We start from the raw sequence: 25,390 nt of genomic DNA, 5'->3' as shown, positions 1-25,390 counted from the left end.
ACAAGAACAGTCAATATGTAGACAATTTCTCGTTTCTACTTCCTCTTCTATTCTTTGGGCTGTTCCGGGACGGCTTCCACTGAAGCCTTTTTCGCAGGTCATTTAGGAAAACACTCTTTGTTCTTCAGATGCGAAAATATCGAACATAAAGATTGGATCATTATAAAAGATAATAATAATCATTAATCAATAAATTAAAACGGTAAGTAATATATAAAAAAGATTAGAACTATAAAGAAAGTGCAGACAAATAAAGCAATAAATGTAAGAAAAACGGAGAGCGAACGTATTAAGAAGGATAAATAATATCCTTAAAATGGTAAAAGTATTTATTTTCTAGTTTGACTGTTTGTAGCAGAGTAGTATTTCAGCCTTACTTCCAATAATCATCAAAATCACCGTATTTAAGCCATTGGAAGGACGATCGTAATGTCCTTTGACACAAGGGTGGCTCGCATCAATACAAATCGATTGATGTAACAAAATGGACGAATGTCGTGCAGACAGTGTAATTATAGAAAAGAGCATAAACATATCTCGGCTCGCATCCTGTCCAATCCTTGCGAGTTCTGTGTCAATCAAAGAACTTTGATGATGACTATCATCCTGACGATGAACTTTGAAATCTTCCTTATAGTTTTAAAAATATCCTGGAATTTGTGCTGTTCGCATTTTTCCTGAGAATTAAAAATTAAAAGTATTGGATCCTTAGACGATCCCATATTTTTGATGCCCTTCCATAGAATTGGTCCTTTCGATCTTACCAATATGTGTCCTTTGAAAATGCGGCAGGTTATGGCCGAATTATAGCTAGTTTTCGAAAAAGAACTCTCGTTGCACCCTCAAAGTATGCTATAAAAATTAAATTTTTGTAGCGCCAATTTCAAATTTGAAATTTCAAAGCATCCGAAAATAGCATTTCTGTTAAATTTAAGAAATATGCAGCGAATAATATGCCATTTTCAATTCAATCACTTGCTGCTGATTTATGTTCTCCTGGTATTTTAAATAATGAATCGTCTTTTTGTAACCATTCGCAGCTTCAAGTAGACAGCAACAACAACAACAATAGCTACAACAACACGAATAATTACAGCAACAACTTATAATGATGTTATTGTTGTTATTGTCCAGTCGATGTCACTACGAACTGCAGAAAACTCCCAGCTCACACGGTGAAATACCAGGCGAACATAAATCAGCAGCAGGCAGATATACAGCAAGTCACTTGCTTAAATAGTGGCGCCATCTTTCGTAATGCCTATGTAAATTGGTGCATCCCCAAAGTATGCTACAAAAAAGTGGAGATCGGCTTCAATTAAAAATTTTAAAGCAACTTCACTGAGCCTAAGAGTGTGCTACGATAATGGCAAATTTCGGCTGTTATAAGTCATAAAGAATTTGAGGAACTGTGGATGCCAAGCCTAAAGCCTAAAAATGCGCCACGTCAAACGTACATTGAGATCGATACGTCTTTAAAGATGCATCTTCTTAAAATATTGAATCACTCAAGTAGCTTTGAAATTGTATAAATTTATTATATATTTATATGTATACATACAAAAAAAAACAAATAGAATATATTGCATTTGCAAATAATAAGACCTTAGGAGCTAAGTACAAAAAATAATTGAGTCATTTTTAGTACACAAAGAAAAAAATTGTGTTCAATTAAGCTTAAGCGATCATGTGATAAACTTAGCTAAATTAAACCGTTTTCAGTTCTGGTTCTTAGCTCTAAAGCTAACATTAGATTATGGTAAATATAATGCAGTATAAGTATCTGCTAAATAATCACTATACATTACTTAAAAGATATACAAATTTTTGGGTTATTGCAGAGTAGGAGCGTGAGAGCGTGACTAAAATGTTAGCTTTGTACCGTGTACCATTACATTGGCTTACCAATTAATTTTGCCCGCCCAAACCTTAAGACTCGTAGTAGTAGTAGATGAACATATTTTCACAATGCTAACATAAATTTAGTAAATATGGTTAGTGAAACACACGCACACACATTACATGTAGATGAGATGATGAGAGTGCATAGTTATTAGCCCCAGGTTATCGATCGATCGATTGATTGATTGGTTGGTTGATTGATTGGTTGCTTGCTTGCTTGCTTAGTAGCTGTTTACCTTTGGCGCCTCGCTCAGTCAAAATATGATTGGTGTGTGTCCCCCCACCCGACGCGTCGTCTACCTGATGTTGGCAAACAGATTGAGAACCGATTTGTTCTCCTTCTGGCTGCGCGCCTTACTAAACACATTCCAAAAGCGCAACGTCTCATCGCCAGCGCCCGTAACAATCGCCTCGCCATCCGGACTGAGCGCCAAATAGAGTACACGATACGAGTGGCCAGTTAGTTTAGCCACCTGCGTCAGCGACGGGTATTTCCACACGAGTATCTGATTCTGCGAGTATCCATGTGTGGAGACCAGCTCCGATGAGTGCTTCGACCAGGCCAAATTGCATACCTGCGAGCCAGTGTCCACGCACTGCATGGGCTGACCCGTCAGCGTGTTCCAGAAGCGTATGCAACGATCGGCAGTGCCGCCGCCGCTGGCCAGCAGTCCGTGGTGGTGCGGAGACCAAGCAATTGCTTTCACTGCCGCCATATGTTCCGTATACGATTGCACCGGATTCACCGAGTGCTGATTCCACACGTATAACCGATTGTCGTTGCCACCGCTGGCCAAATACTGATTGTCCGGCGACCATTTGAGACCGCAAACCTCTTGACGATGGCCGGCCAGACGTCGCTCCGACTGCAGCTGAGGTGTGCGAGTGTCGCGCTGAATAATCCAACGATCTCTCGATCCACTCGACAGAATGTCACTGTTCCAGGCCAAAGCACCCACGCGTGCCGAATGCCCATTGAGTTTGTTGATCTGTTGGAGTGTGAGAGAAGTGAGAATTAAGACATATTCTTCAGCATTGTATAGAAGAAGTCGCGCACTCACCTGCTTGTTGGCTGCCACATCCCAGACGGTGACGTAGCCATGGTGTGTGCCCACGGCAACAGTGTTGCCACGTTCGTTCCATGACACGGATGTCACTGTATTCGAATCGGGACTGAGATCGCACAAGCGGGTTACCTGTTTACATTACGAGAGACGGAGAATGAGTTACAGTTGAAAAGTAGTTGTTTGCTCGATCGTTGCTCGAGTTGCTTACACTCACCTGACTGGTGCACGCGCTCCAGAGATATACACAACTGCCGAGGCCAACGGCGAGCACATTCTGCGACGACCAATCAACCAGATTGAGATAGAAGTCATCCTGCAGTTCGGGTGCATCGAGCACTTTGAATGGTATTCGCGAAATCTTGCGCGTCGCTTTGCGCGGCGATCGCAGCAGCTTCTGGCTCTTGGCGCTCACCGGCGACAACGAGTACGGGCATTCCCCATTGTAGTCCTGCAAATATGGCAGTAGAAGAAACACGTCAAGTCATATATCAATTAGTTTGCTCTGGTTAAGTCGACCAAATTGCCAAAGCAAAGCGGCGAGCTTTGTTTGCGCGTCGCGTACTTGGCTCGCCAATTAACGCCACGGTGCTAAAAGCGGTGACCGCGTCCGCAATCGCATTCCCCTTGCCGCCTCTAACTTCCACACGCACTCTAAGCAATTCTTCATCGCTTCTCTGGCATAGAAAATGCGTAAGACAGAAGTATGTTAAGCGTATGCGCCTCCTCCTCCTTCTCTCGCCCTTCCGCATTTCCCCTGTGCCATGCATCGCTGCCTTACGCAATCGACGCAATTACGAATGCGTGGGCCGAGCCAAGAGCCATCCACACACTAAAGCCAAGCCGTTGTTGTAGCTGCCTCTGTGCGTGTCCAACTACTGTCCAACACAATTCCCATGCAAAATGTAAGACCTTCAATTGAAGTAGGCTTCAAGATAATAATGCAATAGATACTTTTTGATATACGCAACTAGAGACTACAAATAGATACAGTAGTGCCATCTATAGATAGGATGGAGCTGTAGATACAGCAGATTATATAAAGACTGACACTTGTGTATATTAATACCACAGATCTCTAGCTGCTTTATTACTACTTGATTCATATTCAAAAGACAGCTTTAAAAATACAGCAAGAATTGAACCGAAAGATACTTTTGGTAGCTTAATTAGTTAGTACCAACTATCCGTACATCTGTTTATCTAATTACTTTAATGTGTGACTAGTTGACTAATTCGTTTGCCACTTGCAACTGGCTCAGATTTGTCATCGCTGTGCTTTGCTTTGCTTTGGTCAGCCAGTGTCTGGGTCTCGGGGTTCTGGGATCTGTCTGTCCACACCCCATTTTCGATTCTGATTCAGCAGGCAAACATCCCGACAAACAGACAAGCAACGTAATGATCGCAGTTCACATTTGTATTTGTATTTCATTTTTATTTTTTTTTAATGTTTGCTCGCGATAAGATTGCCTCGGATATGGATAAGCAGCAGCAGGAGGAGTTGGAGGCGGAATGAGTCTGGGTCAACCCACTTGACGCTTGGCTCCGTGTGCGCTTTTAATTCCGCTGGCAAATTAAAATTTAATTCAATTAACAAGCGCGTGCAGAGCGAGTACTTGGAACGTTAATAACATTGACCAGAGAGTTGAGTCTCTCAAATTGCGTGACGCAGTCGCAGTTGAGTGGAGGGATGAGGAAGAGGAAGAGGAGGATAGAGAAGTGTGTGTTCTATGGCTCACTTTGCACTTTGGGCCAGCAATTTAATGGCTCAACTCAACTCGAGTTGGCTCCGTTTTTTGTTTCTGCTGCTTTCTGGGAATACTACCGTCACACACATGTGGCAGTTAAATAGCTCTGGAGCTCTGTAGCTCTGTGGTCAGTCTGTTGAGAGTGTGTTGTGTTATGGGATTGCCTCTGTGGGCCCATAAAGCGTACAAGCAACTGCCATTAAATTTAAATGCTTTTCGATGCCAAGTGCGGATGCCAACCACGTGTGTGTATGTACGAGTGTGTGTGTGTGTGTGTGTGTGTATGTGAATGTGTACCAAGCTATGCCTATTAGAAATTCAATTCAACAACCAACAACTACACATCTCGCAGCGGCTGTTAGAGAGCGAGACAGAGAGCATTGAAACTCCGCTACAAACCAAGTTCAAATCCACTGCCAACAAATTCACGTTGTCTTTCTTTCGATTAAATCTCTCTTTCTCAGTGGCTGGCTTGTCCGCTTGTTGAGTCCGTTGCTATGTTGTCTGTCCGGCTGTAGTTGTTGTCATTCGAAATTGTCATCAGTCAACAGCAGCAGCAGCAGCAGCAGTCATCATCATCAGTTGTTGTCTTTGTTGTTGGTTGTCTACCCTTTGCACTCTGCTTGTCTTTTTGCCAAAAAATTGTCTGTCAAGTCGCAACATAATCAAGTTCTTTCACATCTACACAATTCTGCGAAACACATGCTCTCTAGAAGAGCGTCGCCCAAGCTATCGATAGTATGCAACTACTATCGAACATCAAAGAAATCGACTATCGAGTGTTTGAGATAATAAACATTTCTGAACATTCTTCGAAATATGTTTCAATGAGAATTGAATAGCAGAATCTGTGAAGTTCAAGGAAAACTCACTCCAAGCACATTGAAAGCTTCAGTTAATGTTTCCTTATCTTTTTATTGCTTTTCCCCTTCGAATACCTTCCATTTTAAGATCATTGGCCATATCCTCAACTTCATTTCTCATTCTCATTAAAACAATAAATACTAAACAAATTTTAAAACAAGTAAGCGTGTATATTCAAATATAAATTGGAAGCACAATGTTGGTATTTAATTCATTGTTCCTCATTATGATTAGACTTTTTTTGAAAACTTTATCGCTTATCAACTTTATATGCTGATCTGTAGTTATATATTCAGTGTCATACTATTCCCTAATGTGATGTATATTATAAATTATAAAAAGGTGTATCTATTTATTAACTTATAGGCAGATCTGACATTTAAATTCTGTATTACATCTCTAGCTAAATAAATGCGTATAAAAACTATCGATCGTTTTGTTAAGCCAACAGCCAGTCGTGAGTACAGTCACCGCTATTCATTAAGTGCTCGTGCTGAGTGATCTACGATTGTCTCTGCACAGCAAAATGGCGACGAAGCTGAAAAGCTTGAGGAAAGCTGTCGCAACAAAGCTACAAATCAAGCTCAGTTTGGCAATTGAATGGCGCAAAGAAATGGCAGAGTCATTGGCCAAGTTGCCGGCCGGCAATTGTTGTTGTTGTTGTTGTTATTATTATCCCATTGGGGGCGGAGCTCAAAAGACAGCTTATAAATTAAACAAACAAACAACCAACCAGCGGCAGTAAACCAAAAGGAGCACAAGAGGGGAAAGGTGGAGAGAGAGAGAGAGAGAGGCGACGAGTGAGAATGTTAATGATCACGATAATGGGAAAGCGAATGAGCATGCGAATGGGATATGGATATGGATATGGATATAATATGAGCAAAAATCCAAGCATGAATGCTCGCGAATGTGAGTTTGAACCTGTCGCGACGAAACTCTTTGCATTGCTTACAGCTTGCTGCTTAGTTAATCACTGAATCACTGAATCACTGTGGCCAAGTAGTCAAGTAGTCAAGTGGCCAAATGGTTAAATGGCCAACTGGTCAAGTGGCTTTCAGCGTGGCTAAGAGTTAAAGTTAATGCGATGCTAATGCCACAAGTCTGCTGCATAAATTAATATCAATAACAATAAAAATAATACAATAAACAAGCAAACAAACCAAAGTCGAAAAGACGCGGCCAGCCAAAAATAGCCGAGAAGCGACCCAAGAGCATTGTATTTGTATAATTCTTTAATGGGTATTCCAAATGGCCCCCAACAGGTGCACGATCGGACTATGAAAGCGAAACGACAACACGATAACGATGTCTTCTTTTTGGCTCATGATTAAAGGCTAGACACAATTTTAGAGAGTGTGAGAAACACTCACAACAATGAACTATATATGAGAGAGAGAGAGTGAGAGAGAAAGCTGCGCCTACCTCTAAATGCAATATATAACAATCGTCTACTCATTGATCATTCATGCTTCCATGCCGCTGACTGACTCATTTAAAAGCACCTCTCACACTCACACTCACACTCACACAACGAATATGTTGGCCAGGTAAATGCATTTGCGATTCATAAATCTTCAAAGTGCTCCAATAAATTTGAAACGCACAACTTTTGAGGCGTCTCTGTGCTTCAGACTAGAACTTGATTATTTATATTTGAATAATGCTTCATATTATGCAGTAGACTTCGTCGATTTGAAAGCTAAATATGACTCATGTGTGTTGAAATACTTTTATATTAATTTATTCTTTATATACAGATTTATTAAGTAGTACCTTAATTACACATATTGATGCCTCACACCTATGTGGTTGAGTTCATTAATATGCATTTTAAACTGAGATGTTGTGGTATTTTCTTAAAAATAAAAAATTAAAAAAGCTACATTCATGTATACTCGTATATACTGAAGAAAATACTAAAGTATACCGAGGGTTGTATTTGGTATATCAATATAGGTCTACATTAGAAATATACCACAGTGTGCAAAATATACCAAATTGTCAACCAAAGCAACTTAGATCCATCTACTGAAGTATACCGAGGGTTGTATTTGGTATATCAATATAGGTCTACATTAGAAATATACCACGGTGTACAAAATATACCAAATTGTCAACCAAAACAACTTAGATCCATCTACAGCAGCCATTCTTCCCTTAGCAAATTATTTCTAAATAAATTCTACACTTTTTCTGCCTGTTTGCTGGAGTCACTAAATTGTGTCTATAGGGTATATTATTACTTTGGTTGAAAATCTGGTATATTAGGCACTCTATGGCATATTTTTAACGTGGTACTATGTTGATATCCCACATATAGCCTTTAGTATTTTTACAGTACAATACTTTTCGAAAAGAATCATGGCTTGGGAAATCTCTTCAATTTGCTATTATTATATCTCTATCTATCTATCTACTTAATTATATTCGAGTTAGAATTAGCAACTTTAATAAACTTTAATAATAAAAATTTGTTGACAATCTATTCTTAACACAAATGAGCTGTAGCTTGATGCTGAGATTTCTTTCTTCTACGTGTTGAGTCGTCAGCATACAGCTGTCAATTTCCATATTTATCAGATGAAGTATATCAGAAAAAGATAGCGAGTTCTTCTTAGACTTTAACGTGGTCAAAGCTCACGTCAAGCTGCCATCAAAACACGTTAAATATGTGCGAATTTTGCGACTGAATGCGAGTCGAAAGATCTTCAGTGGCGAATTAAGCAATTATTTCAGTTTGGGCCATAGAATGCGATATATAACACGACTGACAGATTGGCAGCTTGGCAGTTTTGGGTCTCAATGGGGACTACTGTAAGTACGTGTGGCCAGCGAAATAGATAGATGGATGGATTGGCTATTATTTATGACGGCGACCGCACATAATTGAATTATATTTATTATTTGTGATTTGTTCGTCTGGGTTTTGGGGTCTGGCCTGGGTTAGCTGCTTTGTTATGACCAGGCCCAAAAAAGATCCGAAAACCCAGACGAATACAATGAGTCAAAAAATGTTTGGAGTTGGACGCGGGGTGTGGCACACACACACACACACACACACACTCACATAAGCCAAAGTTGTTGTGCGTTAATTGTGTGGGCGTGATGTAGATGAATGGCCGCTGATTGAGGCGACAATTTCATAGGTAGCAACCTACCCCTGACTTCTGCCCACAGAGCCGGGCGACTCCCTCTAAGACAATCTGAGCCCATTAATCAAAAACCAAATAGCCAAATGTGAGCACAAGACGAATATGGCCAGAATGACACGTTAATGGAGCGCTTGAGCTAAACTTGCCCGCGGACATAAACAAGTACCTTCTCCCCTCCCTCTCTCTCTCACTCTCTCTGCCCTCGAGATATGCGGGATCTGAGAAGAGGTCTGGTTATTCATTGCGTGCGCTTATTGACTCAAGTGTCGTTTTAGACCACTGAAGTAGTTGGGCAAACGGGCGACGCGAGCTCCAAACAATTGCTCCGATGCTTCATCTCAATCTCTCTTCATCTTCCTGTCTCTTTCTGTATGTGCTAGAGATGATCGCATGATCGTAGCACGAAGCACGAAGAGCACAAATGAACATTAGTTTTAATTGAAAGAAATTCATATGAACTAAAGAAGCCATTAAAGAAAAAGGGAGATATAGTATTATAAATCGAACTTGATCGACTTTTACTAGCAAACATTATCGATATCGAATGTCTTTTAGGGATGTAAGCAGACTCGCTCGTGATTGCTCGTGTCACGTCGCGCTGTTAACTGAGACTTAAATCCAAATCGATGTCGCCTCGAATTCAAGACTGCGATTCATATTCATATTTATATTCACATTTTGGAATGGAAAAGGCTTTTGTTCTTGTTGCTGCTCACTTGGCAGTCGAAACGTTTTTGTTATTCTTATTGTTGTTGTTGTTGTTGGCAACGTGTCAACTGTCAGAAATTAGTCAAAGCAAAGCGGACAATGGGCACAGAGACGAGGCAGCACTGTGAGACGTGTCGCCGTCGTCGTTGGAGCAATTGAAGCAAACATAAATCTGATAAGCGCGCAAATATGTCAGCTCAAATGATGACGATCGCCATTAACATTAACCAAATACAATTTGGCCCGAATGAAATAAACAACCAAAAAAAAAAAACACTTGCCTCTTCAGCGGCAATTGACAAGTGGCAAGTGGCAACAGTTGAATAGAAAACATAAAGAAATAGATAAATTGAAAAAAAGTGAATAAATGTTGGAATATAAATAATAAATGGGAACGTGCAAACAGACAAGAAGAGCAACAAAAGCAACAAATCAACTAAGAACCGGCTGTACCAACACACAACGAGGCTTCAGCAGAAGCCAAAGTTGTAGCTGAAATCAAAGTGTGTTAACCCCAAATCGAGCTGAACCGATCCGGTCTCTAACCATCATCAAAGGCAGCCACCAGCCACCACGACGAGGCCAAAAAAAGAGAGCGTGAGAGGAAACAATAGAAGAGATAGAAAGAGAGAGAAAGAGAGACTGACTGAATGCTTTTCACCCTCTTCCCATGGTCAGAGTTTTTCTCAAACCGGTTGCCACAGATTAATAGACAGACGGATGGACAGAGGGAAAGATGGACAAATATGTGCATTAGATACATATTTGGCAGCATGAGATACAAATATGTACACACACTTTGAATGAGATAGATTTGTTTAGATGCCACAGAAGATATTTCACTAAGTAGAGGACACTTGCCTGGGAAACACAGTTCGAAGACAATTCGAAGACAGTTCGAAGAACTATGCCACATATAACTAATAGCCAAAGATACTCGGCATCAGATAGGCTGTGCTAAAAGGCAAATACAAGTGTACAATCAAATGGATAATCAGAGTGCCAAAGAAGAGGCGCAAATTGGCAAACTTGTGTTATAGCCAAGTTGTATATTAATTAAGCACAAGGAGAGACTAGTTTAAAGTCTTCAAATGTATCTACGCACATTTAACAAAAGATACACAATCTCCCATTTTGTAGAGATCTTTCGATAAACAAGAATAACAAAATATAATTGAATATTAAAGAAATAAAAATAACAGTTTAAAGAGTCTGTCTTTAAATGTATTTATATAGTATCTAGAATGTATCTAGTAGATACAAAAAGATACACAATCTACAAAAATCTAATATTACAGAAGCAAAAAGCACAGTATCAAAAGATACACAAACCATTGCAATCGGAAATCAGATTATTTACAAGTAAGAAAGCTCACTTGACTATGAGATATCCTCTACCCATTTTGAATACCACCAAAAATAGTGCGGTATTGAGTTTTAAAATATACCAAATTAATATACCAACAAATACTAAAAATTTGCCAAATTATATATTTGGTATATTGGTACAGTATTTAAAATATGCGATATAGTACAAAATATACCATATCATAATATACCAAAAAATACTAAAAATATGACATATATGGTATATTGGTACAGTATTTAAAATATGCGATATAGTACAAAATATACCATAAAGTAGAGAATATACCTTAGAGTACAAAATATACTAAATGGTCAGCCAAAGCAGCTAAGATCCAATTTCCTATCCTATCCTATCCTATGTCTAGCGGGTATACAAAAGATTAACAATGCATATTCGATTGTTAGATGCATAAAGAAACACTTGTTTGCATTTTGATGCCAACACATTGATGGATCGTCGTTGGAATAAATTTCGATATAAGAGGGTAACTAGGTAAATAGAGGGGAGCACAAGTTGCTGGTTAATTGATTGCAACTGTCGAAGAGAGAGAGCATTCCCAGGGTCTCATCACAAGAGTCCATGACCTGCTGCCCGCTAGAGAGTGAGAAGTGCATTCAACCCAAGACTCAACACTCGACGATCTAACGGACGACGCATTCTTACAAAAGCCTGTTGGCTCAATTAGTTCACACAGATCAGACTGCAAATTCAATTAGTGCAACCCAACAACAAAGAGCGAAATAACTCGTGTCAATTGCTCGAATTGTGTTATAGTATGTCTGGCAGGGAGGGGGAGAATGAAGAAACTCACCTGCTTGGTGGGTGATTGGTATTTGAAGAGGCTGCGCTTCGCCGCCGGCGTATATGAGTTCTCGTTGCGCTCCTCGCCCGCGGTCTTCACATCATCGATGGCCGAGCCAAGGAGCTCGTTCTTCAAGAGGCACGAATAGGCCAAACTATCGCGTGCCGTTTCGCCGCAATCCCTTTGCTTTTTGCTCGTCTGTGGCGAGTTATCATTGGACTTGCTAATGGACGCGAAGCTCGTCTGCCAATTGTTGTGTGCCCTGCGAAAAATGCGAAATGCGAAATACGAAATGTGAAATGTGAGATTAAATGAATATGTTAATAATTAATGCAATTAATGTAAATCAAAACGTTTGCCTCTCCTCCTTCTCCTTTCCCTTCTCCAAAATGGAAGGCTATGATAACTTCACCGACTGTGTGGATTTCTTGTATTTATTTTTGCAAACCAAGCACAAAGCATGGCAAAAACTTTTGCCAAATATAAATTATTTATACACAATCAACAATAGCAAAAACAGAGAAAAAGAGGGAAGGGGAGGGCAGGGGAGGAGAGGAAGAGCAGCAATCGCAACTGCAAAATAAATTTATGCAAACGCGTTCAAATTCAATTGTGCGATGTGTCTGGCGCAAGGGGACCTCACAAATGACTCTTAACACCCTTCGTGTCTGCTTACAATGCGACGACGACGACGGCGACGGCTCCCCACATTCCCATCCCCATCCCCATTGATCCCCCTCTTTGGATACCTTGGTTAGCTGCCACGTAATGCAAACATTAAGACGGCCAATTGTTATTATTTTTGCTCATAAAACATAAAAAACGTGTGCAACGTGCAAAAAAATATTGAATGTCAAATTCGCGCAAAAATATAAATTCGCAAATGTTTGCTAACTTGCAAAAAACAAAAAAAAACGAAAAACGAAAATTGCCAAATTTGCCATTGAAATTTGGCCAAGTGTGAGAGAATTTCAACCTGCCCCCCAAAACGTGATCAACGAAGGGAGGCAAGAGGCATTTGAAGATTGCATTGCACGACAACTGTTTATGCATGCAACACATGCGTCCCTTCTTATACCGCCCCCTTCAACTCCTCCTCCCCCCGGCACGTTGCCACTTCCCGTGTGTGTCCCATTGACAATTGGCTTCAGCGGCTCTTATCTGGCAAACGCATTTGAAGCACCTACTTCCACCTACAATAAATCAAATGTTCAAGGCAGGCTTCAGTTTGGGGCAAGGAGGCACCAACCGGGAGGCACAAGGAGACAGGTGGCAGGTGGCAGGTGGCATGGAGCAATGACAATTCAATCAACACAGGTGACGAAGCGAGCCACAAGCCAAGGCGAAGAACAACACGAAAGAGTTTGATGACTTTGTGTCAAACAGAATATTATGCATTGACTTTAAGTCGCAATTTATTTGGTTTCAATTTTATTTAAGAAGCTAGAGGGTTAACCCTATATTATATATATTATTCTGTGATGCTTTTTGGATTCGTTCTTTGAAAACAAAACAACATTTTGGCAATAGAACTTTAAAAATTGTAACATTTGATGATAAAGCTACGTTATTCAACATTGTGGAACATACAACAATTGTATAACTTTTATACAGAAATAAATAGGTTTAATAAGTTACAACATAAAACAAAAATTTGTTGTTTTTTGGTATGTTATTCAGTTTATAGCACTCTAGCCTAACGATAAGGGAGTTTCATAAAGAAATAGAAACATTCGATAATTCAACAATCCACTATTGAAAAAAGAAAAAAGTATTGGAAAATATAATAATGTAACAATCTAAAATATTTGTTAAATAACATTTTTTACTGCGCAGCAAACAATTTGAAATGAGTCGATTAAAAGTACTCAGAATCAACTTCCAGTTAAGTGTTTTAAATGTGAAAAAGCAGCTAAAGTCATTCCATTAATATTGATTTGATTTCCATTTCAATTGCCGAACTAGAACACAAAAATTAAAATAAATACTATACTAAAAGAACAATATTTGAAAATATCCTGCATAAATATACTAAAAGTGTAATATTTCAAATGTAATTACTGCATAAATACTTAAAACTTCCAAATCTCTTCTTAAATCTCCGAAAACCATAAAATTTGACACAGCTTTTAAACACTCAAGAATACAGTCGAAAATGGTACAATTTTACAATTTTCAGCCGAGAAGGGAAAAATATAATTATTGTACAAATATACTAAAAGTATAATATTTAAAAATATAAATACCGCATAACTACTTAAAACTTTATACTCAATTTTCGAATTTATACTCAATTTTTAGAAAAATACTCAAAAATATAATCTTGTAACACTCGAAAATATTTGAGGAAGGGAAAAAATATTTGAACATATAAATACACTACAAATATATTTAAATTGCAATATTTGAAAATATAAATACTGCATAAGTACGTAAAACTTTAAACTAAATGTTCTTAAATATTCAAAAACAATAAATGATATTCTAGCTATATAAAATATATGCCAAAATTTGCTATTTTTAGGCAGCGCAGTGAACAATTTAAAACGAAGACGAACTTTCAGTTAAATATTTTTAATGTAGAAATGCTACCTCAAAAGTTCCGTTCCCTCAAGAATTCCGTTTAACCCATTGACGCCAAAAATAACTGAAATTTGGAATTACTTTAGGCTGAGCACGCTTAAAAAATTCTGTCGCTAATCGAATGTGCGGTAAATAAATAAATTGAAGCGTGCAGCTTTCATCGCCATCAATCCAGGAGGTGATCAATAAAACATGTGTCGCATTATTTTTAGCCGCACTTATTTCTAGAGCAATTGAAAGCTAATCGAATGAAGAGCGAACACAAAACGAATAGTTGTCCAACTAGGGGGTAAAATTGAAGTGAACTACTTGCGGAAGTACTAATAAATAAAAGTGTTGTTCTTTTTTTTGGTTCGTTGTTCGTTTGTTTGTTTTGTTTTCTAGGTGAGAACAACAAAAAGTAGACATAAAACACAACGTAGAGCAACGACAACAAAATGAGGAGTTAAGTGAAAGGTGCGCAAATGTTTTGAAGCAAAAGCTGTAATTAGAGAGATACAAGATACAAAGTATGTTGTTGTGATATGGAAGGGGAAAACAGGCAGCCTAGGCAACTGGTTTCCTCCGAATCGGAGACACGAGATAGACACACAGAGTGTGAGATAGAGAGAGAGAGGGAGAGGTTGGGGAGTGCAGGAAACTGTGGTTCCGTTAACTAAACGAGGCGCAACCAGGCGGCAAATGTTGTAGAACTCTTGTGGTTGTTGTTGTTGTTGCTGCTGCTGTTGCGTTGCACACGTTTGAAAGCGGAAAAGATGACGTAGCACAACAAATAACGGATGGGGGGGGGGAATGGGTGTGGGGAGAGAGAGTTCACTCACCTGCAGGGAATGAAGCGATCCAGCGATGTTGGTGTCGTCGATGATTCAATATTGCCAAATAGATTCCTCGCCTCGGGACTGTAATGCTTCAGAATGCGCTTCTCGTATTCCGGACTAAACATCTTGTGTGTTTGTTGTTACTCTAACTGTGTTATTTGCCTGACTTTGTGTTTCCTGTGATCCTGTTCGAGGAACAACAACAAACCGTAACAGAAACAGGAACAGGAACTGAACTTTAGTTTCTTGGCACTGCCAAAGAGATAACGCAAATAAATCTTGATGATGATCAGCACTGATCTCTTCTGTTGCTGACGTTGATTTGAGTTGATTTCGATCGATGAAATACCAAATTCCTTGTTGGTAACGAACGTTCAAGTACAAAATATATATAATGTGTGTGTATGTAATTGCTTTATCTCTTCTTCTATGAAATATATGGGCGATAAAACTTGTACTGTAAAGAAATCGAGAAGAGAGAAGGAAAGGGAATGAGTTAATTTTAATCGATTTAAATGTTTTTCTTTTTTTTTGTGCTTGTACTTTGCTTGTTTTTTTTGATACCCCGCAAGTAAACATCATGTGAGGTATGATACACAAGACAACTAAATGGAATGTTTCTGGTCAAGTTCAGATGTTTTATATTTTACAGGGTATCTCGCTAGTTGTTTATATTTGGTTATCTAATATATATTGGCAAGTTATATACCTAAAAGATCTTCTAAATTTTTGTATTTTACAGGGTATCTCGCAAGTTGTGCATCTTTTGCTGCCTTGTATATTCGAATTTGAATAAAATTGTAATTTATTTTTGTCGACAGTTTGCAAGCCAGCTCATTAATCAACGTCCGCCACATGGTCCAAACAGTCAACTTGTTTTTTTCTAGGCTTTAGAAGTTATGGCCAAAAAGTGTGAGACAGACGACTCTCAAGAGAAGCCCAAGTCCAAGAGAGAAAGAGAAGGAGAGGAAGATAGCAGCGAACTATGTTTGGCGCTTACATGCTGGCTGCATGGCTAATCAGTTGGCCCCTCGAGTGTCTGGTGGGCGTATCAATCACACACACACACACACACACACACACACCCTCTCTCTACGAGTGTGAGTGTGTTATCTGTCCGTCCGTCCGTCCGTCTGTCTGTCTGTCCGGTTGTATCGCCTGTCATGTTGTTCGAATGTTATTCGCATGGAATGCGACGCGCATACTGAAAAGATGCTCAGATCATCATTGTTTAACTTGGCCAACACGGCTGCTGCTTGGCTAATGAGAGTCTAGAGCTCTGGGGCTGCTCTTCTACGTACGGTGCCATGTGTCTATGCAGTCCCTTGGCACGCGGCTCTCGAGTCAATAGACGGACAATAGTTGGCGTGATTTGCGGTAATTAGTTAATGGGCGTTAACTGCTGCTGCTGCTGCTGCTGCTTCTTCTTGTTGCTTTTGGCCGCCATAGGGAAGCGAATTGTGCAGAGCATGAAATGCACTCAACGCAACGACTCGAAACACTTCCGCGTTTGTTTGGTCACTGATACTAACCTGGCTTAAACACTCTCACACACATACACACACACACTCGTTTCTTGTTTGATTTAAAATACAAAATATATAGAAATTATCAACTGACAACCGACCGACTCGACTCGACTTCGATTTCGACTTCGACACACTGACTCGACTGACTAAGTGAATATCAATCGACTGACTGACTGAATGACTGACTTTTGACTACGACAGCGACTCCGCTTTCAAAAATCAATTGACGCCCAGGTAGCCAGGCAGCGAGACTGACTCTGCACTCGGTCATTCAGTCCGTCAGTCATTACGTGGCTTCTAGGTAATTTGTTGGTGCTTAGGGAGAGATCCCAAAAGAACAGCCGGCTAGGGCTCGGCTGTGTTCAGGCCAACGGTGCTGGTGCTGATAAAAGTCCCAATACCTTATCGCTAAGCAAACAAATGCGGGCTAAATGAGTCAATGCTCAATCCCCGCTCTTGCATGTTTGAACATGTCGTGCCCTAGCTTTACTTACGATAAGCAACAAGTGTTGAGCGTTGAGTGGAGTAGGGTGAAGTGAAGTGAAGTTCTTGTTGCACGTTGGGGTCAGAGACCAACAACACTTGCGACTCGCTTTCTGCAGAAGCACAGGTTACATCACCACATCACATCACATCACATCACCGAAAGCCATGGGAAATTCACAAGCAAAAACATTTCCGAGTGCCTAGCACATTAAGAATAATGTTGAAACTTATGACGGCATTTGAAGAACTCTGGTAATCAAATTACCCGCATAGTTTTCAATATCAAATTCGGCTAGTTCACGATATAATTCTTTTTTTTTAAGATTTTACGCATAAATTTGTTAATTTCTTTTGCAAAGATTACGTGCTCCCAATACCTATAAACTATAGGGAATTCTTTGTTTTATATATACATATATAAAACAAAAAAAAAAAACAAATAAAATTGGTTTTAAAATAGGTAAAATTAAATAAAAATAATAATAATAAATAAATATATGTGGGTATTTTGTAAAGAAAAAGCAGCAGAAATTCTACAAAAAATTAATGAGCGTTGCTACTAAAAACTTTTTAACAGAGCGTGCTCGACAATAAAGCACGTGATAGTCAATAAAAAGATAATTCTTTAGACATAATAACTGATTTTAAGTCAAATGTGAATAGAATGAAGTAATATTTAATTATCAATTTGTAGTAATATTATTCAACCTTAAATACAGTTGATTCAGTTTCATTGAATAATATTAAATAAAGATCTATATTTACATAGATAGTTCTAACATATTTAACGAACATAATTTTGTTTGTAATTTAATTGCAATATTACTAAATTATAAAACAGTACATTTTATATTCAAGGAGTTTTCATTATTATTTATTTTTCATTGTTGTCAAGCCGAATACAAACAATTTTCCAGTAATGGTTGTTATCATATAGAAACCATAATACAAATTGATAGGATTATAAGTCACCCTTCCTATTCAATATTTCACAAATGAAAATCCCCTCGTACAAATTCTCTAAAAAAGTACTTATCACCATTTAAACGGATTGGGAATAAATTGAAAGAAATTTATAGTATTTTTATCTGCACTTTTTCCTTAAGAACTTGAACTAATTTTCTACTATTGACGTTAACGTAGATGATAATATTAACTCACGCACACTTGTGAATTAAAATTACAATTTGTAAAAATAGTCTTCTAAATATAATAAAAGAAATACGAAATAGTTTTATTTAGTGGAGATTAGTTCTATTTCTAGCCAACAAAAATAAAAGACAAATGATTTCAGCATTTATCATTGCCAGCGTTGCTTCACTGTACTTGCACTGGGGGAAAGACAAAGAGGAGAGGTGGGAGGTGGGGTCTGAAGGCTTTTAGACTTGTTGAACAATGAAAATGATATGTTCTGCGGCGCTCACTGGTTGCTGCTTAATTTCGGAGCGAAGCGAAGGTCAAGAAAAGTCGCTGCTCGACATTTATAGACACTGAGATAATGCTCCCGGTTCCAAGTGGAGACAGTCAAGCAAGCAACAGCTGCCAGGCTGTGGCTCCCACAGCGATAGACGACGTTGCACTTGAACTTTGACGGGGCTATAAATAAACATATAAATAATACACATATACACACATACAAAGTATGTATTTATGTAAATAAATATGTAGATTATATGCATGGGGATATTATCGGAATTGGTTAACCGCACACCTCAACAAGAGAGGAACAAGTTGCGGTTAGCTTTGCCTTATCAGCCAGCCAACTAGCGTAGTTTTCATGTGTGGGAACATGATAAAGACACGCACCAGCAAAAACAACAGCAGCGATTCCACATGTGCGCTGAGAACACAACAACAACAACACTGATACGTGAACTTAGAAAAGAACCCTTTTTTGTTGAGCCATTGAAGAGCAAAGCAACGAATGTCAACGATTGAATAATAGAGCACAGTACGCGAGAGAGCGAGAGGCCAACAGGAGCAGCGAGTAATCGATAGACACTCACACACACACACACACACACAAGCACGCGCGTGCCCCCTCTACAAAACTGCAGAAGCATATCGGAAATCGAAATAATGTCAAGGACATTTGCTTGATTCCAAATGGCCAAAAGCACAGTGAGGCAGCAATAGGCGCAACGGCTGTTTTTGCGTTCGTTGTGTTTGTAGCCAATAACTAAATATTTAATTTAGCAATTTGCAGTAATTGCGTTTTGTTGTTATGTTTCCTATTGTGCACCGACACACACTATGCTGCTAGAAACGCACGCACCGTTAGAGCGGGAGAGAGACATGATGAGAGCAAAAGGCCAGCTGCATACAAGCAAACTCACTAACACTCGCATGCATGGCATTGCATATGCATATGCAGGCAGGGCAGGGGAGACAAACGCACGCTCCCTCTGCTCTCTCGTTCGCTCTCGCGTACAATGTACAGTAGTAGAAAATAGCGGAAAACGTATTTAACTGAATATTAACTGTCATTTACTGCCGACGTTCTACAGTTTGCACAATATTTTCAAATGTGCACTGTACATACACTCATTGCACACTTACTTGATGCTGTATTTTGTTATTGTTTGGAATTTTTTCTTTACGCGCAAAACACTATAAAAACGGTTAATTTTGATTTCATATTAGCTGCTGCTTCTGCTGCACCACCGCTGAGAACACAAACAAATGATTTGGGCAACGCAACGCGACGCGACGCGGAGTGCGTTGGTAAGTCTTCTTCGTCTTGGATGGCGACTGAGTTTATGTCAACGATGCGTTGTAAATGTCGCGCGTATTAAACAAAGATTTGCTTTAATATTTACGTTTTGTTGCTTGGTGTCTCCTTTCACTGTTGCGGTCCGCGCTTGTTCACCGCCGTTTGGATTTGTCCGAAACTTTAGCGTTTTTTTTGTTCGCCGTCTGTTAGGTATTTTCGCCAGTGTGACCGCACCACTGCGTTCAATATGTATTATTTGGTAAAGCATCTAAATACCAAATATACTATTTTACAAAGCTGGTCATACTGCAAAGGCAAATTATCCGAAAATTAGGTTTTTGCATCAATGTTTTGATTAAAATAGTACATATCTTAAAAACATTTCTTTCGTTATAATTAATGTCATAACTGCTTTGGTCATAAACGTAGCTTGCTCTACATTATTGTTTGCTACCAAAGCAGCTACTTTATCTGGTCCCACAGTTGGTATCACAGGCCCCATAGGCAACTCTTTTGATCATGTACAAGTTGAAGGAGTTGGCAGCTCTACATTTATCAAATGGGCAGCACTCAAACTGAATTTAAAATCATTTTTCATTTACCGTCAACGGACTTTTTGAAAACTTGCTAATCAGAAGAAATATGTGGAAATTATTATTAATTGTAGCTTAGAATTAATACTACAGTACAATATGGAGCTGGAGCTGACGTGCAAAAAATACTTACGCGATTACTTGATAAGCCAAAGTTTTTCAAAAATAAAAAGTATCTAATATATAAAAAGGAGAAACTGCAGATAAGGAAAATGTTTTTGCATATAAAATATTAATATTATATATATATAAATTAAATTCTTATAGTAAGCTTAAGTGAACTTAGTCTACTATCGTTGATATAGAAAACTGAACTGACTTATTGATTACATCGGTGGCGCCAGCTGTGACTGACGTCGCAATAACTTTGTGTTGACTTTTGGGGCACCAATTAGAAATTAATGAGCATACAGCAGATACAAAGTGCGGTCGTCACTAATGAGAGACTTTCCAAAGGATGTCAGTTTAAGGTCAGCGATGCGGTGTGGAAATGGTGGCCCGCTTGAATGCCGCATATTAAACTACATATGTACATATATGCGGCAGCATTTCAACTGCTGCAGTCCAGCTGACAACCAGTTGAGTAGTTAGGCAGCAGCTGAAGAGAGTCAAACGAACGAACAAACGAGAGATGAACATCAGCAGCCTGCTGCAGTTTGAGTCGATGCATTATCATGGCGCCCAGACGCAATCGATGATCATCAATCGCTTCGTGGCCAATTCGCTGCGTGTGTTTATCGAGGACTTCTATCAGCGCATCGCACCATCGTTTATGCTCATCATCTCGTGCCGTCGTCCCAGTCCCATGAACTTCTACCGCAACATTATGCAGCTGCTGTACGAGAGCGTGGACACCATGATCCTTCAGATGGTGCATCACAATCACAGCCAGCCACAGCGCGTTGCCGGCTTGCGTTTGCACAATCTGCTGCTCGTCGACTCACTGCAGGCATTGCTGTGAGTGTCCGTTACAGATCCTTAACTCTATCTCATCTTTGAATCATTGTTTTCCTGTTCTGCAGCGACATCGAGATCCACACGTATGCCACGCAACACGATGCCAGCAGGTATTACTTCATTTTTTTGCAGCAACGCGATGCGCTCATACCAGCCGATATGCTGGGCGTCTTCGAGTATTGCTGGCAGCATCAGCTCATCAACTGCAACGTGATGACACAGAGTTCGCGTGGCGAGGTCATCATGCACACCTATTTCCCCTACGAGGCGGACCACTGCAGCACCGTGGTGCAGCGGCAAATCAATCGTTTCATGGGCGAAGCCTGGCAGCATGCCAACTACTTCCCTGCCAAACTGCACAATTTGCATCAGTGTCCGCTGCAGGTGGCGCAGCGACTGGCGACACCGTTCCTGGGGCTGGAGGATCGGTTGCTGCAGCTGCTGGCCAGGCGCATGAATTTCACCATTCATCTGGTTGGGGAGCAGTCGGATAATCAGACGGAGCAGCAGATGTTGCAGCTGGTAAGCTGAAGGAGAACAAATCTATGAGGGATTGCACATTTGATTGATGCTCTTCTCGTTGCAGCTGCAGCAGCAGCGTGCTCACCTGGCCATTGGCTATCTGCGCAAGCGAGTCCAGCACTCGGGCAATCTGTCCACCGTCTTTCCATACTACTCCAGCCGGCTGGAGTGCTGCCTGCTGTTGAGCAACTACAATTTGAACAGCTTCGATATACTGCGCTTTCCCTTTCAGTCACTCACCTGGCTCTGTGTGCTCGCCAGCTTCCTCAGTGTCGCCGGCCTCATGCTCTGCAGTCACCGGCGCAGCGATTGCGCCACCATTCTGCTCTCCATCCTAGCTGTGGCCTATGGCCAGCCCAGTGGAGCGTCGAGCACGCGTCCGGCACAACAGCTGCTCTATGTGAACTGGCTGGGATTCACGCTGCTCATCCGCGCCATGTACTCGGCCCTGTTCTATCATCTGCTGCGCCAGCAGGTCCATCAGAGATTGCCGCGCACTCTACAGGAGCTTGGCGATGGCGATTACACAGCTGTGATGAATCGTATCACTGCACTAGACGTGCGTGAGGTGAACAGCCTGCAGGCGTTGTTCCACAACGTGCGCACCTTTGTCATTGGCAGCGAGTGGGAACGCGATGTCCTCGAGCAGATGGAGCTGCGTGTCCAGCAGCAGCAACTGCAGTTGGATCAGCAGCCGCATGAGCGCATCTTTGGCGTACTCTCGCGACAGACACTGCTGCAGGTGGTGGAGCAGACGCACAAGCCGAGTGCCTACTATGTGCTGCCTCAGCATGTGTTGGACCAGCAGTTGGCCATCTATTTGCAGCGGGATTCGCATCTGTTGCAGCAGTTCGATGAACTCGTCATGGCCATACAGGCGGTGGGCCTGATGAACTATTGGGCCGGGCAGCTGGGCAACGAGCGTTACTTTCGGAGCACCTTCATGCTGAGCGATCGGCGACTGCGTCAGCCGGATCTTTGGGCCATTTACGTCATTAGTGGTGTCTTCTATGTGCTGGCTACTTTCGTCTTTCTCGTCGAGCTTGCTCTGGCGCGTTGTCGCCGTTCCAATTAATAACTAACAAAATATTGCATTAAATGCCGTCAAATTAAACACTTGAGTATTTATCGATATCAGTCGTTATCGACTGTGCGTGTAATGCAGCACAGGATTCTGCTTCCTGTTTATCTAATTGGAATGTAACCTAAACTGTTGCAATTTTCACAGATGGCGCCACTGTTAATTGGCGAAATGGGTGCCAATTCCGCATATTTATATTTTTTGCATGCCATATTTGCATTTATTATATCAAATCAAGAAATACTATATAAATAAGCTAAATGGTATACAAACACTTTCAACTGGTTAAAATTTAACTGTTCCAGCAATTGCACTACAGTTAAGCGTAATTTTGCACAGATGGTGATATCCTCACAATAGCGAACACAACTAATATTTGTATATTATGTTTCTCGAATTTCTTTCACTTCCAAAATGCAAATTACTATTTAACTTATTACAATAATAATCACATTTGCGTGATAACTATCCCCACAACTTACATCTCCTGTTTGTAACTACAGCAGCATTGCAATTTGCCAAACGGCGCTCATAGATGGCGCTTTCGCTTTGTCGAGATCAACGTCTATTAAATCTCACTGAACACTTCTCATTCCCTTGGCGTGTATTATGCAATGGTTGTATTTTTCGAATGCTTCATAATTTTATTACGCAAATCACAAGAAATTGAATTAAATGCTATACAAAAATAAAAACACTTCCACGCGAGTGCGAAGGAGATGGCGAATAGGGGTTTCAATTGTGATCAACATCGATAACCAATAACCGATAATCGTTAACCATTTAAATGCAATTCTGGTTCAAAGTTCAATCTCAACATCTCTACAGCTTCTGCAGCAAAATGGAGGAAGCTCCGCCGCCGCCATTGCAAATGGAGGCACAGCCGATCTCACCAGCCTTCAAAGCATGAGTTAGATGTGTAATCAGGCGAGCACCGGACATGCCAATGGGATGGCCCAAGGAAACAGCGCCACCATGGACATTAACCTTGGCGGGATCCACATCCATCTTGCGGATATTCGCGAGCACGACCAGCGAGAAGGCCTCGTTGATCTCCCACATGGCGACGTCCTCCTTGCGCACACCGGCACGCTCCAACAGCTTGGGCACCGCTAAGGCGGGAGCAATGGGGAAATCAATGGGATCCGTTTCAGCATCTTGGAACGAAACGATGCGAGCCAGAGGTTTAAGGCCAGCACGTTGTGCGGCCTCGGCGCTCATCAGTACAACGGCAGCGCCGCCATCGTTCAACGTGGACGCATTGCCAGCGGTCACTGTGCCATTTTCACGCTGGAAAACAGTCGCCAGCTGTCCAAACTTATCAAAGTTGACGCGTGTGAATTCCTCATCCTTGGCAATGATCTGTTCGGGCTTACGCTTCAGCTGAATCTTGACGGGGGCAATTTCGTCTCCAAAGACATTCTCACTCCAAGCCTTGGCCGAACGCTTGTATGATTCGATGGCAAAATCGTCCTGATCCTTGCGACTGATCTGCATCTTCTTGGCTGTGTTCTCGGCACAATTGCCCATGTGGAACTTGTTGTACACATCCCAGAGACCGTCCCAGACAATGCCATCTGTGAGATTGACGCCGCCATAGGGCGTTGCCCCGCGTTTCAGATAGTAGGGCACATTGGACATGGATTCCATGCCGCCGGCTACAACAACATCAGCCTGACCCAGCATCAGCGATTGGGCTCCCAGCATGACCGCCTTCATGCCGGACGAGCACACTTTGTTCACTGTGGTGCAGCACACGTTAGTGGGCAGCCCGGCAAAGATAGCCGCCTGACGAGCGGGGGCTTGTCCCAGGCCAGCAGAGACCACGTTGCCCATGATCACCTCGTTGACGTCGGACTTGGCAATGCCGGCACGCTCAATGGCCGCCTCGATGGCCGTTGCTCCTAGCTGGGTGGCCGACAGTGGAGCCAATTGGCTCTGGAAACTGCCGATCGGTGTCCGGGCAGCCGAGACGACAACAACATCGTTGATCTTGGAGCTGTAGCGACGGGCCTGGGCGCAGAGTTGGCGCGTAGTGGCTTTCAGCAGGTTGGCGGACATGTTGCAGGATTAGTTGGAGGTGCACGATCACTCAACGTGTTAAGATCAAAAGTTAACTGAATCTAATTTACAATCACAAAACCTGTTGATCACCTTGCGTAACCAAAGCAGCTGACCGCAGCTCGAATTTCGAAATATACCATGGGCGATTTCGAAAAATATACCATTTCCTCTCTGCTAATATACTGTGAACAGCTCGAACAGCAGATGTAAACATAAATTTGTTTAAAAATATTGTAAAACAGCTGATTTACTTAGTGTTCGTTAATGGCAAAAGTACATCACATCGATTTTGAACAAAATACGTTATAGTATTTTTCGTATTGTCCAATGATACGTTGTTTGTTAAACGGTCACCCTGTTTATTGCCTCTAACCGCCAGAAGCTGCATTATTGTATGGCATTTAATTGTTGGTTAATTATAGTACTTAATTA

At 40.9% G+C, this 25,390-nt stretch overlaps 3 protein-coding genes across 3 annotated transcripts; 1 reads left to right on the top strand and 2 right to left on the bottom strand.

Moving 5' to 3' along the window:
• Positions 1-1,960: 1,960 nt before the first annotated feature.
• On the bottom strand, positions 1,961-19,934 carry LOC133849292 (fizzy-related protein homolog). Its single transcript, XM_062285266.1, has 6 exons — positions 19,588-19,934; positions 15,017-15,470; positions 11,622-11,874; positions 3,184-3,417; positions 2,964-3,098; positions 1,961-2,891 (listed from the first exon to the last, which is right to left on the bottom strand). The coding sequence occupies exons 2-6, from the start codon at positions 15,136-15,138 to the stop codon at positions 2,199-2,201; spliced, it is 1,437 nt and encodes a 478-aa protein (XP_062141250.1). The 5' UTR covers positions 15,139-15,470; positions 19,588-19,934; the 3' UTR covers positions 1,961-2,198.
• A 197-nt stretch (positions 19,935-20,131) lies between these two features.
• Positions 20,132-23,084, top strand: LOC133849291 (uncharacterized). Its single transcript, XM_062285265.1, has 3 exons — positions 20,132-21,291; positions 21,357-21,813; positions 21,878-23,084. Exons 1-3 carry the CDS (start codon positions 20,966-20,968, stop codon positions 22,886-22,888), a joined length of 1,794 nt encoding a protein of 597 aa, XP_062141249.1. The 5' UTR covers positions 20,132-20,965; the 3' UTR covers positions 22,889-23,084.
• Positions 23,085-23,512: 428 nt separating this feature from the next.
• LOC133849293 (acetyl-CoA acetyltransferase, mitochondrial) lies at positions 23,513-25,079 on the bottom strand. The gene has a single exon (XM_062285268.1). It carries the CDS (start codon positions 24,953-24,955, stop codon positions 23,717-23,719), a length of 1,239 nt encoding a protein of 412 aa, XP_062141252.1. The 5' UTR covers positions 24,956-25,079; the 3' UTR covers positions 23,513-23,716.
• Positions 25,080-25,390: the final 311 nt, after the last annotated feature.

Source organism: Drosophila sulfurigaster, chromosome X (genome assembly GCF_023558435.1).
Source record: "Drosophila sulfurigaster albostrigata strain 15112-1811.04 chromosome X, ASM2355843v2, whole genome shotgun sequence".
In the NCBI taxonomy this organism is placed as follows: Eukaryota; Metazoa; Arthropoda; class Insecta; order Diptera; family Drosophilidae; genus Drosophila; species Drosophila sulfurigaster.
This window is presented reverse-complemented; position numbering and strand designations above follow the sequence as displayed.

Bases quoted from the DNA above. Each gene is read 5' to 3' on its own strand.
- LOC133849293 (XM_062285268.1), bottom strand. From the start codon at position 24,955: ATGTCCGCCAACCTGCTGAAAGCCACTACGCGCCAACTCTGCGCCCAG.
- LOC133849292 (XM_062285266.1), bottom strand. From the start codon at position 15,138: ATGTTTAGTCCGGAATACGAGAAGCGCATTCTGAAGCATTACAGTCCC. The intron at 11,875-15,016 runs GTGAGTGAACTC...CATTTTTCGCAG, and splicing joins GATCGCTTCATTCCCTGCAG to GGCACACAACAATTGGCAGA. The intron at 3,099-3,183 runs GTGAGTGTAAGC...TAATGTAAACAG, and splicing joins GGAGCGCGTGCACCAGTCAG to GTAACCCGCTTGTGCGATCT.
- LOC133849291 (XM_062285265.1), top strand. From the start codon at position 20,966: ATGAACATCAGCAGCCTGCTGCAGTTTGAGTCGATGCATTATCATGGC. The intron at 21,292-21,356 runs GTGAGTGTCCGT...CCTGTTCTGCAG, and splicing joins GACTCACTGCAGGCATTGCT to CGACATCGAGATCCACACGT. The intron at 21,814-21,877 runs GTAAGCTGAAGG...TTCTCGTTGCAG, and splicing joins AGCAGCAGATGTTGCAGCTG to CTGCAGCAGCAGCGTGCTCA.